This window comes from Bombina bombina, chromosome 10 (genome assembly GCF_027579735.1).
Source record: "Bombina bombina isolate aBomBom1 chromosome 10, aBomBom1.pri, whole genome shotgun sequence".
NCBI lineage: Eukaryota > Metazoa > Chordata > Amphibia > Anura > Bombinatoridae > Bombina > Bombina bombina.
The window spans coordinates 217,578,455-217,601,147 of NC_069508.1; the positions used below are offsets into that span (position 1 = coordinate 217,578,455).

Sequence of the window (22,693 nt, forward strand, 5' to 3'; positions counted from 1 at the left end):
TCATATGATTTCTCCTATGCAAATATTCCTCCTTTACGTCGGTCGAATGACTGGGGAAGGCGGAGCCTAGGAGGGATCATGTGACCAGCTTTGCTGGGCTCTTTGCCATTTCAAGTTGGGGAGGAGAATATCCCACAAGTAAGGATGACGCCGTGGACCGGACACACCGTTGGAGAAAGTAATTTATCAGGTAAACATAAATTCTGTTTTTGTCCGTTCCATCGTTCAAAATGCAAACAATCAGTTCCATTTTGCCCCTAGTTCAAGAGGGGCAGTTCATGACCACAATAGACTTGAAGGATGCCTACCTTCATGTTCCAATTCACAAGGACCACTTCAAGTTCCTAAGATTTGCTTTTCTGGACCAGCACTTCCAGTTTGTGGCCCTACCTTTCGGCCTGGCAACGGCTCCAAGAGTTTTCACGAAGGTTCTCAGGGCTCTTCTTGCAGTGGCCAGATCCTGGGGCATTGCGGTGGCGCCCTATCTGGACGACATCGTGGTTCAGGCGCCGTCCTTCAGTCTGGCGGTGGACCATTCAAGGACTCTGCTCCTATTGCTTTAATCTCAAGGTTGGAAGGTAAACTCCGGAAAGAGCTCCCTGGTACCCTGCACCAGGGTGGAGTTTCTGGGCACGATCATAGACTCTGTGTCCATGAAGATTTTCCTTACGAAACAAAGACGCTGGAAGCTTGCGTCCACCTGTCTGGCCCTTCGATCCTCAGAGAGGCCCTCGGGGGCTCAATGTATGGTGATGATCGGGCCCATGGTCTCCAGCATAGACGTCATTCCATTTGCCAGGTTTCATCTCAGGCCTCTTCAGTTATGCATGTTGAGGCAGTGGAACGACGATCATTCAGATCTGTCACAGCTGTTATCCATGGATGTGCAGGCTTGGACCTTCCTCTCTTGGTGGATCTGCCCGGAACAACACAATGCTCTGAAGGCGTGGCCCCAACTGGGGGTATTCAACTTCATAAGGTTTCAGACAGACAACATTACCTTGGTGGCTTACATCAACCATCAGGGGGGTACGAGGAGCTCCCTCGCAATGAGGGAGGTGTCTCGGATCCTGGAATGGGCCGAGTCACCCAACTGCTCGCTTTCGGCGATCCACATTCCAGGTGTGGACAACTGGGAAGCGGACTTTCTCAGCAGGCAAACATTACATCCAGGGGAATGGTCTCTTTATCCCGAGGTGTTTGCGGAGATTTGTCTCAGATCGGGGGCGTCGGAGATAGATCTCATGGCGTCCATACTCAATTGCAAACTTCCCCGATACGGGTAGAGGTCAAGGGTCCCCCAGGCAGAAATGATAGATGCATTAGCGGTGCCTTGGGGGTTCAATCTAGCGTACATTTTTCCTCCCTTACCTCGTATAGTGGCACACATAAAGCAGAAGAGAGCGTCGACCATTCAGATTGCTCCTTCGTGGCCGCGGAGGACGTGGTTTGCGGATCTGGCGGGGATGTCATCCTCTCCGCCGTAGAGGTTACCATGTCGCAGGGATCTGCTGAAACAGGGTCCTTTCCAACATCAAAATCTCGATTCTCTGAGGCTGACTGCGTGGAGATTGAATGCCTAGTCCTAGCCAAGAGAGGTCTTTTTGAAAGTGTGATTGACACTCTAGTTCAGGCAAGAAAGCCAGTCACCATAAGGTGTGGGGGACTTTTTTGGCCTGGTGTGAGAAACATGGATACCCTTGGCACAAGGTGAGGGTTTCCAGAATTCTGTCTTTTCTTCAAGAGGGTTTAGAGAAGGGTCTTGCCGCTAGTTCCTTAAATGGACAGATTTCGGCATTATCTGTTTTGTTGCATAGGAGACTCGCTGAGCTCCCTGACATTCAATCCTTTGTTCAGACTCTGTCTCGAATCAGGCCTGTCTTTAGGCAGTCTGCTCCCCCATGGAGCTTAAACTTGGTTCTTAGGGTTTTGGAGCAGGTTCCGTTTGAGCCTATGCATTCTCTTCACAAGGTTCTGTCCTGGAAAGTTCTCTTCCTGTTGGCCATTGCATCGGCTCGCAGAGTATCTGAACTGGTGGCCTTGCAACATGGGCCCCCTTATCTGATTTTTCATACGGATAAGGCTGTTCTTCGTACTGGCTTGGGTTTTCTCCCCAAGGTGGTGTCCAATCGTAACATAAATCAGGAAATAGTTGTTCCTTCTCTGTGTCCTAACTCTTCTTCTTCGAAGGAGCGGTTACTTCATAATCTTAACGTGGCCCGTGCCCTGAAGTTCTATCTTTAGGCTACAAGGGACTTCAGGCAATCTACATCTCTTTTTGTCGTGTATTCCGGGAAGCGCAGGGGTCAGAGGGCTTCTGCTACTTCTTTGTCTTTTTGGCTGAGGAGCTTGATCCACTTGGTTTACGAGACAGCGGGACATAAGCCTCCTCAGAGGATCACGGCTCATTCCACTAGAGCGGTGGCTTCGTCTTGGGCCTTCAAAAATTACGCCTCTATGGAGCAGATTTGTAAGGCGGCTACTTGGTCTTCCTTACATACTTTTACAAAGTTTTACAAATTTGACATTTTTGCTTCTGCGGAAGCGGCTTTTGGGAGAAAGGTTTTACAGGCTGTGGTGCCTTCAGATTAGGGTCAGCCTTTTACCCTCCCGGTTTCATTCAGTGTCCTCTAGAGCTTGGGTATATGTTCCCAATAGTAATGAATGAAGCCGTGGACTCTCCTCCCCTTTAGATGGAAAACATAAATTATGCTTACCTGATAATTTAATTTCCATCGTGGGGAGGAGAGTCCACGGCTCCCCTCTGTATCTCCGATGGGCGGACCTAAATTTAATATATTCTTCTGGCACCATTTATACCCTGATATTTTTCCTACTGTTCCTTGTTCCCTCAGCAGAATGACTGGGGGATGAGGGGAGTGGGAGAGGTATTTAAGCCTTTGGCTGGGATGTCTTTGCCTCCTCCTGGTGGCCAGGTTCTTAATTCCCAATAGTAATGAATGAAGCCATGGGCTCTCCTCTACACAATGGAAGTGAAATTATCAGGTAAGCATAATTTATGTTTTTTAAGCTTTTGTTTTTTACTTTATGACACAGAATATTTAAAGGGACACTAAATTCATAATAAAAGTTTCATGATTCAGATAGAGCAAGCAATGTTTCACTACTCATAGCATTGTATATAAACATATCAAGGTGTTTACTGCCTTTAACGTAAAAAAAAGTGATATTTAAATGTTTCCATTTTCTTAAACTTCCAAATTAACTCTAACCACAGGAAGCGACCGAAGAGAAACGGAAATCAGTGAGTTACCAACGATCAGTGATTTGGATACCATTTTTGGACCAGTGTTTTCACCTAAATCTGTAACTGTTGATTCTGAAGACAAGTGGGTGAGGTTTTCTGACCTTTCCCCAGAGCAGATTTCTCCCGCACTATCTCCCAAAGAAGAGTCTGAATCTCCAACCATTGATCCAGAAATTCCTTCTGAACCACCCCCTATTGAAACAACACGCAACATCCCTTCTCCTCTCAACTTGGAAGAAGTTCAGAAGCAAATCTCAGAACAAGCATTTATCAGAGATGAAGTATTAGAGACAACAGCCTCTCCAAAAGATTTTGGGCTGGGGCAGAGAGCTACACCACCCCCTCCTCCACCTCCCACCTACAGATCAGTGGTGTCGTCTCCTGGGCCATGCTCAAGTAGTGGGACGGGCAGTGCAAGTGGTATGTCTTAAATAAGCCTATGTAAATCAGCTCCGATATAGCAATTGTCAGATATACATTCAAGAGCCATTATAGTGCCACAATGACCTGCTTTAGTCATTTTAATATTAGCAACACTGCAATGCTATGTAATGCGTGTCATTGTAATATTAGTGACACTGCAATGCTATGTAATGCGTGTCATTGTAATATTAGTGACACTGCAATGCTATGTAATGTGTGTCATTGTAATATTAGTGACACTGCAATGTTATGTAATGCGTGTCATTGTAATATTAGTGACACTGCAATGCTATGTAATGCGTGTCATTGTAATATTAGTGACACTGTAATGCTATGTAATGCGTGTCATTGTAATATTAGTGACACTGCAATGCTATGTAATGCGTGTCATTGTAATATTAGTGACACTGTAATGCTATGTAATGCGTGTCATTGTAATATTAGTGACACTGTAATGCTATGTAATGCGTGTCATTGTAATATTAGCGACACTACAATGCTATGTAATGCGTGTCATTGTAATATTAGTGACACTGCAATGCTATGTAATGTGTGTCATTGTAATATTAGTGACACTGCAATGCTATGTAATGCGTGTCATTGTAATATTAGTGACACTGCAATGCTATGTAATGCGTGTCATTGTAATATTAGTGACACTGCAATGCTATGTAATGCGTGTCATTGTAATATTAGCGACACTGCAATGTTATGTAATGCGTGTCATTGTAATATTAGTGACACTGCAATGCTATGTAATGCGTGTCATTGTAATATTAGCGACACTGTAATGCTATGTAATGCGTGTCATTGTAATATTAGTGACACTGCAATGCTATGTAATGCGTGTCATTGTAATATTAGTGACACTGCAATGCTATGTAATGCGTGTCATTGTAATATTAGTGACACTGCAATGCTATGTAATGCGTGTCATTGTAATATTAGTGACACTGCAATGCTATGTAATGCGTGTCATTGTAATATTAGTGACACTGCAATGCTATGTAATGTATGTTGTAATATTAGTGACACTGCAATGTTATGTAATGCGTGTCATTGTAATATTAGTGACACTGCAATGCTATGTAATGCGTGTCATTGTAATATTAGTGACACTGCAATGCTATGTAATGTATGTTGTAATATTAGTGACACTGCAATGCTATGTAATGCGTGTCATTGTAATATTAGTGACACTGCAATGCTATGTAATGCGTGTCATTGTAATATTAGTGACACTGCAATGCTATGTAATGCGTGTCATTGTAATATTAGTGACACTGCAATGCTATGTAATGCGTGTCATTGTAATATTAGTGACACTGCAATGCTATGTAATGCGTGTCATTGTAATATTAGTGACACTGCAATGTTATGTAATGCGTGTCATTGTAATATTAGTGACACTGCAATGCTATGTAATGCGTGTCATTGTAATATTAGCGACACTGCAATGCTATGTAATGCGTGTCATTGTAATATTAGTGACACTGTAATGCTATGTAATGTGTGTCATTGTAATATTAGTGACACTGCAATGTTATGTAATGCGTGTCATTGTAATATTAGCAACACTGCAATGCTATGTAATGCGTGTCATTGTAATATTAGTGACACTGCAATGCTATGTAATGTGTGTCATTGTAATATTAGTGACACTGCAATGCTATATAATGCGTGTCATTGTAATATTAGTGACACTGCAATGCTATGTAATGTGTGTCATTGTAATATTAGTGACACTGCAATGCTATGTAATGCGTGTCATTGTAATATTAGTGACACTGCAATGCTATGTAATGCGTGTCATTGTAATATTAGTGACACTGCAATGCTATGTAATGCGTGTCATTGTAATATTAGTGACACTGCAATGTTATGTAATGCATGTCATTGTAATATTAGCGACACTACAATGCTATGTAATGCGTGTCATTGTAATATTAGTGACACTGCAATGTTATGTAATGCGTGTCATTGTAATATTAGTGACACTGCAATGTTATGTAATGCATGTCATTGTAATATTAGCGACACTACAATGCTATGTAATGCGTGTCATTGTAATATTAGTGACACTGTAATGCTATGTAATGCGTGTCATTGTAATATTAGTGACACTGTAATGCTATGTAATGCGTGTCATTGTAATATTAGTGACACTGTAATGCTATGTAATGTATGTTGTAATATTAGTGACACTGCAATGCTATGTAATGCGTGTCATTGTAATATTAGCAACACTGCAATGCTATGTAATGCGTGTCATTGTAATATTAGCAACACTGCAATGCTATGTAATGCGTGTCATTGTAATATTAGTGACACTGCAATGCTATGTAATGCGTGTCATTGTAATATTAGTGACACTGTAATGCTATGTAATGCGTGTCATTGTAATATTAGTGACACTGCAATGCTATGTAATGCGTGTCATTGTAATATTAGTGACACTGCAATGCTATGTAATGCGTGTCATTGTAATATTAGTGACACTGCAATGCTATGTAATGCGTGTCATTGTAATATTAGTGACACTGCAATGCTATGTAATGCGTGTCATTGTAATATTAGCGACACTGCAATGCTATGTAATGCGTGTCATTGTAATATTAGTGACACTGTAATGCTATGTAATACTTGTCATTGTAATATTAGTGACACTGCAATGCTATGTAATGTATGTTGTAATATTAGTGACACTGCAATGCTATGTAATGCGTGTCATTGTAATATTAGCAACACTGCAATGCTATGTAATGCGTGTCATTGTAATATTAGTGACACTGTAATGCTATGTAATGCGTGTCATTGTAATATTAGTGACACTGCAATGCTATGTAATGCGTGTCATTGTAATATTAGTGACACTGCAATGCTATGTAATGCGTGTCATTGTAATATTAGTGACACTGCAATGCTATGTAATGCGTGTCATTGTAATATTAGTGACACTGCAATGTTATGTAATGCGTGTCATTGTAATATTAGTGACACTGCAATGTTATGTAATGCGTGTCATTGTAATATTAGTGACACTGCAATGCTATGTAATGCGTGTCATTGTAATATTAGTGACACTGCAATGCTATGTAATGCGTGTCATTGTAATATTAGTGACACTGCAATGCTATATAATGCGTGTCATTGTAATATTAGTGACACTGCAATGCTATGTAATGCGTGTCATTGTAATATTAGTGACACTGCAATGCTATGTAATGCGTGTCATTGTAATATTAGTGACACTGCAATGCTATGTAATGCGTGTCATTGTAATATTAGCGACACTGCAATGCTATGTAATGCGTGTCATTGTAATATTAGTGACACTGCAATGCTATGTAATGTGTGTCATTGTAATATTAGTGACACTGCAATGCTATGTAATGCGTGTCATTGTAATATTAGTGACACTGCAATGCTATATAATGCGTGTCATTGTAATATTAGTGACACTGCAATGCTATGTAATGCGTGTCATTGTAATATTAGCGACACTGCAATGCTATGTAATGTGTGTCATTGTAATATTAGTGACACTGCAATGTTATGTAATGCGTGTCATTGTAATATTAGCGACACTGCAATGCTATGTAATGTGTGTCATTGTAATATTAGTGACACTGCAATGTTATGTAATGCGTGTCATTGTAATATTAGTGACACTGCAATGCTATGTAATGCGTGTCATTGTAATATTAGCGACACTGCAATGCTATGTAATGTGTGTCATTGTAATATTAGTGACACTGCAATGCTATGTAATGCGTGTCATTGTAATATTAGCGACACTGCAATGCTATATAATGCGTGTCATTGTAATATTAGTGACACTGCAATGTTATGTAATGCGTGTCATTGTAATATTAGTGACACTGCAATGCTATGTAATGCTATGTAATGCGTGTCATTGTAATATTAGTGACACTGCAATGCTATGTAATGCGTGTCATTGTAATATTAGTGACACTGCAATGCTATGGTAATGCGTGTCATTGTAATATTAGTGACCCTGCAATGCTATGTAATGCGTGTCATTGTAATATTAGTGACACTGCAATGCTATGTAATGCGTGTCATTGTAATATTAGTGACACTGCAATGCTATGTAATGCGTGTCATTGTAATATTAGTGACACTGCAATGCTATGTAATGCGTGTCATTGTAATATTTAGTGACACTGCAATGCTATGTAATGTGTGTCATTGTAATATTAGTGACACTGTACATGCTATGTAAATGCGTGGTCATTGTAATATTAGCGACACTGCATGGCTATGTAATGCGTGTCATGTAATATTAGTGACACTGCAATTTATGTAATGCGTGTCATTGTAATATTAGTGACACTGCAATGCTATGTAATGCATGTTGTAATATTAGTGACACTGCAATGCTATGTAATGCGTGTCATTGTAATATTAGTGACACTGCAATCTATGTAATGCATGTCATTGTAATATTAGTGACACTGCATGTTATGTGTAGTGCATTTGTCATTGTAATATTAGTGACACTGCAATGCTATGTAATGCGGTGTCATTGTAATATTAGTGACACTGCAGATGCTATGTAATGCGTGTCATTGTAATATTAGTGACACTGCAATGCTATGTAATGCGTGTCATTGTAATATTAGTGACACTGCAATGCTATGTTATGGTTTGTCATTGTAATATTAGTGACACAGCAATGCTATGTAATGTGTGTCTGATAATATTAGTGGACTCTGCTATGCTATGTAATGCGTGTCATTGTAATATTAGTGACACTGCAATGCTATGTAATGGTGAGCATTAGTAATATATTAGTGACACTGCTATGATATGTAATGGGTCATTGTAATATTGGTCGACCTGTTCGAGTTGTATATTAGTGACACTGCAATGCTATGTAATGCCGTGTCATTGTAAATATTTAGTGACATCATGCAATGCTATGTACATGCAGTGTCATAGTAAATATTAGTTGACACAGCAATGCTATGTAATGCGTGTCATTGTAATATTAGTGACCACTTGCAATGCTTTATGTAATGCGTGTCATTGTAATATTAGTGACACTGCAATGCTTATGTAGATGCAGGTGTCATTGTAATATTAGAGGGACACTGCAATGCTATGTAATGCGAGTCATTGTATTATTAGTGACACTGCCATTTGCTATGTAATGTGTGGTCATCTGTAATATTAGTGACCACTGCAATGCTAATGTAATGCGTGTCCATTGTAATATTAGTGACACTTGCATATGCTATGGTAATGCGATGTCATAGTAAATATTAGTGACTCTGCAAGTGCTATGTAATGCGTGTCATTGTAATATTAGTGACACTGCAATGCTATGTAATGCGTGTCATTGTAATATTAGTGACACTGCAATGCTATGTAATGCGTGTCAATGTAATATTAGTGACACTGCAATGCTATGTAATGCGTGTCATTGTAATATTAGTGACACTGCAATGCTATGTAATGCGTGTCATTGTAATATTAGTGACACTGCAATGCTATGTAATGCGTGTCATGTAATATTAGTGACACTGCAATGCTATGTAATGCGTGTCATTGTAATATTAGTGACACTGCAATGTTATGTAATGCATGTCATTGTAATATTAGTGACACTGCAATGTTATGTAATGCGTGTCATTGTAATATTAGTGACACTGCAATGCTATGTAATGCGTGTCATTGTAATATTAGTGACACTGCAATGCTATGTAATGCGTGTCATTGTAATATTAGTGACACTGCAATGCTATGTAATGCGTGTCATTGTAATATTAGTGACACTGCAATGCTATGTAATGCAGTGTCATTGTAATATTAGTGACACTGCAATGCTATGTAATGCGTGTCATTGTAATATTAGTGACACTGCAATGCTATGTAATGCGTGTCATTGTAATATTAGTGACACTGCAATGCTATGTAATGCGTGTCATTGTAATATTAGTGACACTGCAATGCTATGTAATGCGTGTCATTGTAATATTAGTGACACTGCAATGCTATGTAATGCGTGTCATTGTAATATTAGTGACACTGCAATGCTATGTAATTCGTGTCATTGTAATATTAGTGACACTGCAATGCTATGTAATGCGTGTCATTGTAATATTAGTGACACTGCAATGCTATGTAATGCGTGTCATTGTAATATTAGTGACACTGCAATGTTATGTAATGCGTGTCATTGTAATATTAGTGACACTGCAATGCTATGTAATGCAGTGTCATTGTAATATTAGTGACACTGCAATGCTATGTAATGCGTGTCATTGTAATATTAGTGACACTGCAATGCTATGTAATGCGTGTCATTGTAATATTAGTGACACTGCAATGCTATGTAATGCGTGTCATTGTAATATTAGTGACACTGCAATGCTATGTAATGCGTGTCATTGTAATATTAGTGACACTGCAATGCTTTGTAATGCGTGTCATTGTAATATTAGTGACACTGCAATGCTATGTAATGCGTGTCATTGTAATATTAGTGACACTGCAATGCTATGTAATGCGTGTCATTGTAATATTAGTGACACTGTAATGCTATGTAATGCGTGTCATTGTAATATTAGTGACACTGCAATGCTATGTAATGCGTGTCATTGTAATATTAGTGACACTGCAATGCTATGTAATGCGTGTCATTGTAATATTAGTGACACTGCAATGCTATGTAATGCGTGTCATTGTAATATTAGTGACACTGCAATGCTATGTAATGCGTGTCATTGTAATATTAGTGACACTGCAATGCTATGTAATGCGTGTCATTGTAATATTAGTGACACTGCAATGCTATGTAATGCTGTGTCATTGTAATATTAGTGACACTGCAATGCTATGTAATGCGTGTCATTGTAATATTAGTGACACTGCAATGTTATGTAATGCAGTGTCATTGTAATATTAGTGACACTGCAATGCTTATGTAATGCGTGTCATTGTAATATTAGTGACACTGCAATGCTATGTAATGCGTGTCATTGTAATATTAGTGACACTGCAATGCTATGTAATGCTTGTCATTGTAATATTAGTGACACTGCAATGCTATGTAATGCGTGTCATTGTAATATTAGTGACACTGCAATGCTATGTAATGCGTGTCATTGTAATATTAGTGACACTGCAATGCTATGTAATGCGTGTCATTGTAATATTAGTGACACTGCAATGCTATGTAATGCGTGTCATTGTAATATTAGTGACACTGCAATGCTATGTAATGCGTGTCATTGTAATATTAGTGACACTGCAATGCTATGTAATGCGTTCATTGTAATATTAGTGACACTGCAATGCTATGTAATGCGTGTCATTGTAATATTAGTGACACTGCAATGCTATGTAATGCGTGTCATTGTAATATTAGTGACACTGCAATGCTATGTAATGCGTGTCATTGTAATATTAGTGACACTGCAATGCTATGTAATGCGTGTCATTGTAATATTAGTGACACTGCAATGCTTATGTAATGCGTGTCATTGTAATATTAGTGACACTGCAATGCTATGTAATGCGTGTCATTGTAATATTAGTGACACTGCAATGCTATGTAATGCGTGTCATTGTAATATTAGTGACACTGCAATGCTATGTAATGCGTGTCATTGTAATATTAGTGACACTGCAATGCTATGTAATGCGTGTCATTGTAATATTAGTGACACTGCAATGCTATGTAATGCGTGTCATTGTAATATTAGTGACACTGCAATGCTATGTAATGCGTGTCATTGTAATATTAGTGACACTGCAATGCTATGTAATGCGTGTCATTGTAATATTAGTGACACTGCAATGCTATGTAATGCGTGTCATTGTAATATTAGTGACACTGCAATGCTATGTAATGCGTGTCATTGTAATATTAGTGACACTGCAATGCTATGTAATGCGTGTCATTGTAATATTAGTGACACTGCAATGCTATGTAATGCGTGTCATTGTAATATTAGTGACACTGCAATGCTATGTAATGCGTGTCATTGTAATATTAGTGACACTGCAATGCTATGTAATGCGTGTCATTGTAATATTAGTGACACTGCAATGCTATGTAATGCGTGTCATTGTAATATTAGTGACACTGCAATGCTATGTAATGCGTGTCATTGTAATATTAGTGACACTGCAATGCTATGTAATGCGTGTCATTGTAATATTAGTGACACTGCAATGCTATGTAATGCGTGTCATTGTAATATTAGTGACACTGCAATGCTATGTAATGCGTGTCATTGTAATATTAGTGACACTGCAATGCTATGTAATGCGTGTCATTGTAATATTAGTGACACTGCAATGCTATGTAATGCGTGTCATTGTAATATTAGTGACACTGCAATGCTATGTAATGCGTGTCATTGTAATATTAGTGACACTGCAATGTTATGTAATGCGTGTCATTGTAATATTAGTGACACTGCAATGCTATGTAATGCGTGTCATTGTAATATTAGTGACACTGCAATGCTATGTAATGCGTGTCATTGTAATATTAGTGACACTGCAATGCTATGTAATGCAGTGTCATTGTAATATTAGTGACACTGCAATGCTATGTAATGCGTGTCATTGTAATATTAGTGACACTGCAATGCTATGTAATGCGTGTCATTGTAATATTAGTGACACTGCAATGCTATGTAATGAGTGTCATTGTAATATTAGTGACACTGCAATGCTATGTAATGCGTGTCATTGTAATATTAGTGACACTGCAATGCTATGTAATGCGTGTCATTGTAATATTAGTGACACTGCAATGCTATGTAATGAGTTGTCATTGTAATATTAGTGACACTGCAATGCTATGTAATGCGTGTCATTGTAATATTAGTGACACTGCAATGCTATGTAATGCGTGTCATTGTAATATTAGTGACACTGCAATGCTTATGTAATGCGTGTCATTGTAATATTAGTGACACTGCAATGCTATGTAATGCGTGTCATTGTAATATTAGTGACACTGCAATGCTATGTAATGCGTGTCATTGTAATATTAGTGACACTGCTAATGCTATGTAATGCGTGTCATTGTAATATTAGTGACACTGCAATGCTATGTAATGCGTGTCATTGTAATATTAGTGACACTGCAATGCTATGTAATGCGTGTCATTGTAATATTAGTGACAACTGCAATGCTATGTAATGCGTGTCATTGTAATATTAGTGACACTGCAATGCTATGTAATGCGTGTCATTGTAATATTAGTGACACTGCAATGCTATTAATGCGTGTCATTGTAATATTAGTGACACTGCAATGCTATGTAATGCAGTGTCATTGTAATATTAGTGACACTGCAATGCTATGTAATGCGTGTCATTGTAATATTAGTGACACTGCAATGCTATGTAATGCGTGTCATTGTAATATTAGTGACACTGCAATGCTATGTAATGCGTGTCATTGTAATATTAGTGACACTGCAATGCTATGTAATGCGTGTCATTGTAATATTAGTGACACTGCAATGCTATGTAATGCGTGTCATTGTAATATTAGTGACACTGCAATGCTATGTAATGCGTGTCATTGTAATATTAGTGACACTGCAATGCTATGTAATGCGTGTCATTGTAATATTAGTGACACTGCAATGCTATGTAATGCGTGTCATTGTAATATTAGTGACACTGCAATGCTATGTAATGCGTGTCATTGTAATATTAGTGACACTGCAATGCTATGTAATGCGTGTCATTGTAATATTAGTGACACTGCAATGCTATGTAATGCGTGTCATTGTAATATTAGTGACACTGCAATGCTATGTAATGCGTGTCATTGTAATATTAGTGACACTGCAATGCTATTAGACTAGGCGTGTCATTGTAATATTAGTGTACACTGCAATGCTTATGTAATGCGATGTCATTGTAATTATTAGTGACACGTAATGCTATGTAATGCGTGTCATTGTAATATTAGCTGACACTGCAATGCTATGTAATGCGTGTCATTGTAATATTAGTGACACTGTAATGCTATGTAATGCATGTTTGTAATAGTAGTGGACACTGCTAATGCTATGTAATGCGTGTCATTGTAATATTAGTGACACTGCCAATGTATGTAATGGCTGTCATTGTAATATTAGTGCCACTGCAATGCTATGTAATGCGTGTCATTGTAATATTAGTGACACTGCTAATGCTATGTAATTGCGTGTCATTGTAATATTAGTGACACTCTGCAATGCTATGTAATGCCTTGGTCATTGTAATATTAGTGACACTGCAATGCTATGTAATGCATGTCATTGTAATATTAGATGACACTGCAATGCTATGTAATGCGTGTCATTGTAATATTAGTGACACTGCAATGCTATTGAATGCGTGTCATTGTAATATTAGCGACACTGCATCATGTTATGTAATTGCGTGTCATTGTAATATTAGTGACACTGCAATGTTATGTAATGCGTGTCAATTGTAATATTACGACACTGCAATCTATGTAATGCGTGTCATTGTAATATTAGTGACACTGCAATGCAATGTAATGCGTGTCATTGTAATATTAGTGACACTGCAATGCTATGTAATGCATGTCATTGTAATATTAGTTGACACTGCAGATGCTATGTAATGCGTGTCATTGTAATATTAGTGACACTGCAATTGCTATGTAATGCGTGTCATTTGTAATATTAGTGACACTGCAATGCTATGTAAGTTGCGTGTCATTGTAATATTAGTGACACTGCAATGCTATGTAAGGCGTGTCATTGTAATATTAGTGACACTGCAATGCTATGTAATGCGTGTCATTGTAATAGTTAGTGACACTGTAATGCTATGTAATGCGTTCATTGTAATATTAGTAGACACTGCAATGCTATGTAATGCGTGTCATTGTAATATTAGTGACACTGCAATGCTAGGTAATGCATGTCATTGTAATATTAGTGACACTGCAATGCTATGTAATGTGTGTCATTGTAATATTAGTGACACTGCAATGCTATGTAATGCGTGTCATTGTAATGATTAGTGACACTGCAATGCTATGTAATGCGTGTCATTGTAATAGTTAGTGACACTGCAATGCTATGTAATGTGTGTCATTGTAATATTAGTGACACTGCAATGCTATGTAATATGCGTGTCATTGTAATATTGAGTGACACTGCAATGGATATGTAATGCTGTCATTGTAATATTAGTGACACTGCAATGCTATGTAATGCGTGTCATTGTAATATTAGTGAAATGCAAGTGTCTTATGTCATGCATGGTCATTGTAATATTAGTGACACTGCAATGCTATGTAATGCGTGTCATTGTAATATTAGTGACACTGCAATGTTATGTAATGCTGTCATTGTAATATAGTGACACTGCAATGTTATGTAATGCGGTGTCAGATGTAATATTAGTGACACTGCAATGTTATGTAATGCGTGTCATTGTAATATTAGTGACACTGCAATGTTATGTAATGCGTGTCATTGTAATATTAGTGACACTGCAATGCTATGTAATGTGTGTCATTGTAATATTAGTGACACTGCAATGCTATGTAATACTTGTCATTGTAATATTAGTGACACTGCAATGCTATGTAATGCGTGTCATTGTAATATTAGTGACACTGCAATGTTATGTAATGTGTGTCATTGTAATATTAGTGACACTGTAATGCTATGTAATGCGTGTCATTGTAATATTAGTGACACTGCAATGTTATGTAATGCGTGTCATTGTAATATTAGTGACACTGCAATGCTATGTAATGCGTGTCATTGTAATATTAGTGACACTGAAATGCTATAAATGCGTGTCATTGTAATATTAGTGACACTGTAATGCTATGTAATGCGTGTCATTGTAATATTAGTGACACTGTAATGCTATGTAATGTGTGTCATTGTAATATTAGTGACACTGTAATGCTATGTAATGCGTGTCATTGTAATATTAGTGACACTGTAATGCTATGTAATGCGTGTCATTGTAATATTAGTGACACTGTAATGCTATGTAATGCATGTTGTAATATTAGTGACACTGTAATGCTATGTAATGCGTGTCATTGTAATATTAGTGACACTGCAATGTTATGTAATGCATGTCATTGTAATATTAGTGACACTGCAATGTTATGTAATGCGTGTCATTGTAATATTAGCGACACTGCAATGCTATGTAATGCGTGTCATTGTAATATTAGTGACACTGTAATGCTATGTAATGCATGTTGTAATATTAGTGACACTGTAATGCTATGTAATGCATGTTGTAATATTAGTGACACTGTAATGCTATGTAATGCGTGTCATTGTAATATTAGTGACACTGTAATGCTATGTAATGCGTGTCATTGTAATATTAGTGACACTGCAATGTTATGTAATGCGTGTCATTGTAATATTAGTGACACTGCAATGCTATGTAATGCGTGTCATTGTAATATTAGTGACACTGCAATGTTATGTAATGCGTGTCATTGTAATATTAGTGACACTGCAATGCTATGTAATGCGTGTCATTGTAATATTAGTGACACTGCAATGCTATGTAATGCGTGTCATTGTAATATTAGTGACACTGCAATGCTATGTAATGCATGTCATTGTAATATTAGTGACACTGCAATGCTATGTAATGCGTGTCATTGTAATATTAGTGACACTGTAATGCTATGTAATGCGTGTCATTGTAATATTAGTGACACTGCAATGCTATGTAATGTATGTTGTAATATTAGTGACACTGCAATGTTATGTAATGCATGTCATTGTAATATTAGTGACACTGCAATGTTATGTAATGCATGTCATTGTAATATTAGTGACACTGCAATGCTATGTAATGTGTGTCATTGTAATATTAGTGACACTGCAATGCTATGTAATGCGTGTCATTGTAATATTAGTGACACTGCAATGTTATGTACATGCGTGTCATTGTAATATTAGTGACACTGCAATGCAATGTAATGCGTGTCATTGTAATATTAGTGACACTGCAATGCTATGTAATGCTTGTCATTGTATAATTAGTGACACTGCAATGTTATGTAATGCGTGTCCATTGTAATATTAGTGACACTGCAATGCTATGTAATGCATGTCAGTTGTAATATTAGTGCCACTGCAATGCTATGTATGCGTGTCATTGTAATATTAGTTGACACTGCAATGCTATGTGTAATGTGTGTCATTGTAATATTAAGTGACACTGCAATGCTATGTAATGCGTGTCATTGTAATATTAGTGACACTGGCAATGCTATGTAATGCGTGTCATTGTAATATTAGTGACACTGCAATGCTATGTAATGCGTGTCATTGTAATATTAGTGACACTGCAATAGCTAGGTAATGCGTGTCATCTGTAATATTAGTGACACTGCAATACTATGTAATGCGTGTCATTGTAATAATTAGTGACACTGCAATGCTATGTAATGCGTGTCATTGTAATATTAGTGACACTGTAATGCTATGTAATGCGTGTCATTGTAATATTAGTGACACTGCAATGCTATGTAATGCGTGTCATTGTAATATTAGTGACACTGCAATGTTATGTAATGCGTGTCATTGTAATATTAGTGACACTGCAATGCTATGTAATGCGTGTCATTGTAATATTAGTGACACTGCAATGCTATGTAATGCGTGTCATTGTAATATTAGTGACACTGTAATGCTATGTAATGCGTGTCATTGTAATATTAGTGACACTGCAATGCTATGTAATGCGTGTCATTGTAATATTAGTGACACTGCAATGCTATGTAATGCATGTCATTGTAATATAGTGACACTGCAATGCTATGTAATGTGTGTCATTGTAAATATTAGTGACACTGCAATGCTATGTAATGCTGTCATTGTAATATTAGTGACACTGCAATGCTATATAATGCGTGTCATTGTAATATTAGTGACACTGCAATGCTATGTAATGCGTGTCATTGTAATATTAGTGACACTGCAATGTTATGTAATGCGTGTCATTGTAATATTAGTGACACTGCAATGTTATGTAATGTGTCATTGTAATATTAGCGACACTGCAATGCTATGTAATGCGTGTCATTGTAATATTAGTGACACTGCAATGCTATGTAATGCGTGTCATTGTAATATTAGTGACACTGCAATGCTATGTAATGCGTGTCATTGTAATATTAGCGACACTGCAATGCTATGTAATGTGTGTCATTGTAATATTAGTGACACTGCAATGTTATGTAATGCGTGTCATTGTAATATTAGCGACACTGCAATGCTATGTAATGTGTGTCATTGTAATATTAGTGACACTGCAATGTTATGTAATGCGTGTCATTGTAATATTAGTGACACTGCAATGCTATGTAATGCGTGTCATTGTAATATTAGCGACACTGCAATGCTATGTAATGTGTGTCATTGTAATATTAGTGACACTGCAATGCTATGTAATGCGTGTCATTGTAATATTAGCGACACTGCAATGCTATATAATGCGTGTCATTGTAATATTAGTGACACTGCAATGTTATGTAATGCGTGTCATTGTAATATTAGTGACACTGCAATGCTATGTAATGCATGTTGTAATATTAGTGACACTGCAATGCTATGTAATGCGTGTCATTGTAATATTAGTGACACTGCAATGCTATGTAATGCGTGTCATTGTAATATTAGTGACACTGCAATGCTATGTAATGCGTGTCATTGTAATATTAGTGACACTGCAATGCTATGTAATGCGTGTCATTGTAATATTAGTGACACTGCAATGCTATGTAATGCGTGTCATTGTAATATTAGTGACACTGCAATGCTATGTAATGCGTGTCATTGTAATATTAGTGACACTGCAATGCTATGTAATGCGTGTCATTGTAATATTAGTGACACTGCAATGCTATGTAATGTGTGTCATTGTAATATTAGTGACACTGCAATGTTATGTAATGCGTGTCATTGTAATATTAGCGACACTGCAATGCTATGTAATGCGTGTCATTGTAATATTAGTGACACTGCAATGTTATGTAATGCGTGTCATTGTAATATTAGTGACACTGCAATGTTATGTAATGCATGTCATTGTAATATTAGTGACACTGCAATGTTATGTAATGCGTGTCATTGTAATATTAGTGACACTGCAATGCTATGTAATGCATGTTGTAATATTAGTGACACTGCAATGCTATGTAATGCGTGTCATTGTAATATTAGTGACACTGCAATGCTATGTAATGCGTGTCATTGTAATATTAGTGACACTGCAATGCTATGTAATGCGTGTCATTGTAATATTAGTGACACTGTTCATTGTAATATTAGTGACACTGCAATGCTATGTAATGCGTGTCATTGTAATATTAGTGACACTGCAATGCTATGTAATGCGTGTCATTGTAATATTAGTGACACTGCAATGCTATGTAATGCGTGTCATTGTAATATTAGCGACACTGCAATGTTATGTAATGCGTGTCATTGTAATATTAGTGACACTGCAATGTTATGTAATGCGTGTCATTGTAATATTAGCGACACTGCAATGCTATGTAATGCGTGTCATTGTAATATTAGTGACACTGCAATGCTATGTAATGCATGTCATTGTAATATTAGTGACACTGCAATGCTATGTAATGCGTGTCATTGTAATATTAGTGACACTGCAATGCTATGTAATGCGTGTCATTGTAATATTAGTGACACTGCAATGCTATGTAATGCGTGTCATTGTAATATTAGTGACACTGCAATGCTATGTAATGCGTGTCATTGTAATATTAGTGACACTGCAATGCTATGTAATGCATGTCATTGTAATATTAGTGACACTGCAATGCTATGTAATGTGTGTCATTGTAATATTAGTGACACTGCAATGTTATGTAATGCGTGTTGTAATATTAGTGACACTGCAATGCTATGTAATGCGTGTTGTAATATTAGTGACACTGCAATGCTATGTAATGCGTGTCATTGTAATATTAGTGACACTGCAATGCTATGTAATGCGTGTCATTGTAATATTAGTGACACTGCAATGCTATGTAATGCGTGTCATTGTAATATTAGTGACACTGCAATGTTATGTAATGCGTGTCATTGTAATATTAGTGACACTGTAATGCTATGTAATGCATGTCATTGTAATATTAGTGACACTGTAATGCTATGTAATGCGTGTCATTGTAATATTAGTGACACTGCAATGCTATGTAATGCGTGTCATTGTAATATTAGTGACACTGCAATGCTATGTAATGTGTGTCATTGTAATATTAGTGACACTGTAATGCTATGTAATGCGTGTCATTGTAATATTAGCGACACTGCAATGTTATGTAATGCGTGTCATTGTAATATTAGTGACACTGCAATGTTATGTAATGCGTGTCATTGTAATATTAGTGACACTGCAATGCTATGTAATGCATGTTGTAATATTAGTGACACTGCAATGCTATGTAATGCATGTCATTGTAATATTAGTGACACTGCAATGTTATGTAATGCATGTCATTGTAATATTAGTGACACTGCAATGTTATGTAATGCATGTCATTGTAATATTAGTGACACTGCAATGCTATGTAATGCGTGTCATTGTAATATTAGTGACACTGCAATGCTATGTAATGCGTGTCATTGTAATATTAGTGACACTGCAATGCTATGTAATGCGTGTCATTGTAATATTAGTGACACTGCAATGCTATGTAATGCGTGTCATTGTAATATTAGTGACACTGTAATGCTATGTAATGCGTGTTGTAATATTAGTGACACTGCAATGCTATGTAATGCGTGTCATTGTAATATTAGCGACACTACAATGTTATGTAATGTATGTTGTAATATTAGTGACACTGCAATGCTATGTAATGCGTGTCATTGTAATATTAGCGACACTACAATGTTATGTAATGTATGTTGTAATATTAGTGACACTGCAATGCTATGTAATGCGTGTCATTGTAATATTAGTGACACTGCAATGCTATGTAATGTGTCATTGTAATATTAGTGACACTGCAATGCTATGTAATGTGTGTCATTGTAATATTAGTGACACTGCAATGCTATGTAATGCGTGTCATTGTAATATTAGTGACACTGTAATGCTATGTAATGTGTGTCATTGTAATATTAGTGACACTGCAATGCTATGTAATGCGTGTCATTGTAATATTAGTGACACTGCAATGTTATGTAATGCATGTCATTGTAATATTAGTGACACTGCAATGCTATGTAATGCATGTCATTGTAATATTAGTGACACTGCAATGCTATGTAATGTGTGTCATTGTAATATTAGTGACACTGTAATGCTATGTAATGCGTGTCATTGTAATATTAGTGACACTGCAATGCTATGTAATGCATGTCATTGTAATATTAGTGACACTGCAATGCTATGTAATGCATGTCATTGTAATATTAGTGACACTGCAATGCTATGTAATGTGTGTCATTGTAATATTAGTGACACTGTAATGCTATGTAATGCGTGTCATTGTAATATTAGTGACACTGCAATGCTATGTAATGCATGTCATTGTAATATTAGTGACACTGCAATGCTATGTAATGTGTGTCATTGTAATATTAGTGACACTGCAATGCTATGTAATGCGTGTCATTGTAATATTAGTGACACTGCAATGTTATGTAATGCGTGTCATTGTAATATTAGTGACACTGCAATGCTATGTAATGCGTGTCATTGTAATATTAGTGACAATGCAATGTTATGTAATGCATGTCATTGTAATATTAGTGACACTGCAATGCTATGTAATGCGTGTCATTGTAATATTAGTGACACTGCAATGTTATGTAATGCGTGTCATTGTAATATTAGTGACACTGCAATGTTATGTAATGCGTGTCATTGTAATATTAGTGACACTGTAATGCTATGTAATGCGTGTCATTGTAATATTAGTGACACTGCAATGCTATGTAATGCGTGTCATTGTAATATTAGTGACACTGCAATGTTATGTAATGCGTGTCATTGTAATATTAGTGACACTGCAATGCTATGTAATGTGTGTCATTGTAATATTAGTGACACTGCAATGCTATGTAATGTGTGTCATTGTAATATTAGTGACACTGCAATGCTATGTAATGCGTGTCATTGTAATATTAGTGACACTGCAATGCTATGTAATGCGTGTCATTGTAATATTAGTGACACTGTTCATTGTAATATTAGTGACACTGCAATGCTATGTAATGCGTGTCATTGTAATATTAGTGACACTGCAATGCTATGTAATGCGTGTCATTGTAATATTAGTGACACTGCAATGCTATGTAATGCGTGTCATTGTAATATTAGCGACACTGCAATGTTATGTAATGCGTGTCATTGTAATATTAGTGACACTGCAATGTTATGTAATGCGTGTCATTGTAATATTAGCGACACTGCAATGCTATGTAATGCGTGTCATTGTAATATTAGTGACACTGCAATGCTATGTAATGCGTGTCATTGTAATATTAGTGACACTGCAATGCTATGTAATGCATGTCATTGTAATATTAGTGACACTGCAATGCTATGTAATGCGTGTCATTGTAATATTAGTGACACTGCAATGCTATGTAATGCGTGTCATTGTAATATTAGTGACACTGCAATGCTATGTAATGCGTGTCATTGTAATATTAGTGACACTGCAATGCTATGTAATGCGTGTCATTGTAATATTAGTGACACTGCAATGCTATGTAATGCGTGTCATTGTAATATTAGTGACACTGTAATGCTATGTAATGCGTGTCATTGTAATATTAGTGACACTGCAATGCTATGTAATGCGTGTCATTGTAATATTAGTGACACTGCAATGCTATGTAATGCATGTCATTGTAATATTAGTGACACTGCAATGCTATGTAATGTGTGTCATTGTAATATTAGTGACACTGCAATGCTATGTAATGCGTGTCATTGTAATATTAGTGA

At 36.8% G+C, this 22,693-nt stretch overlaps 1 protein-coding gene across 1 annotated transcript in view; it reads left to right on the top strand.

The window, feature by feature from the left end:
- SGIP1 (SH3GL interacting endocytic adaptor 1) overlaps positions 1-22,693 on the top strand; it is a 1,342,240-nt gene that overhangs the window by 801,159 nt on the left and 518,388 nt on the right. Inside the window, exon 14 of the mRNA XM_053693689.1 lies at positions 3,239-3,688. Within this exon, the coding sequence (XP_053549664.1) occupies positions 3,239-3,688 (450 nt within the window). The remainder of the gene's footprint in view (positions 1-3,238; positions 3,689-22,693) is intronic.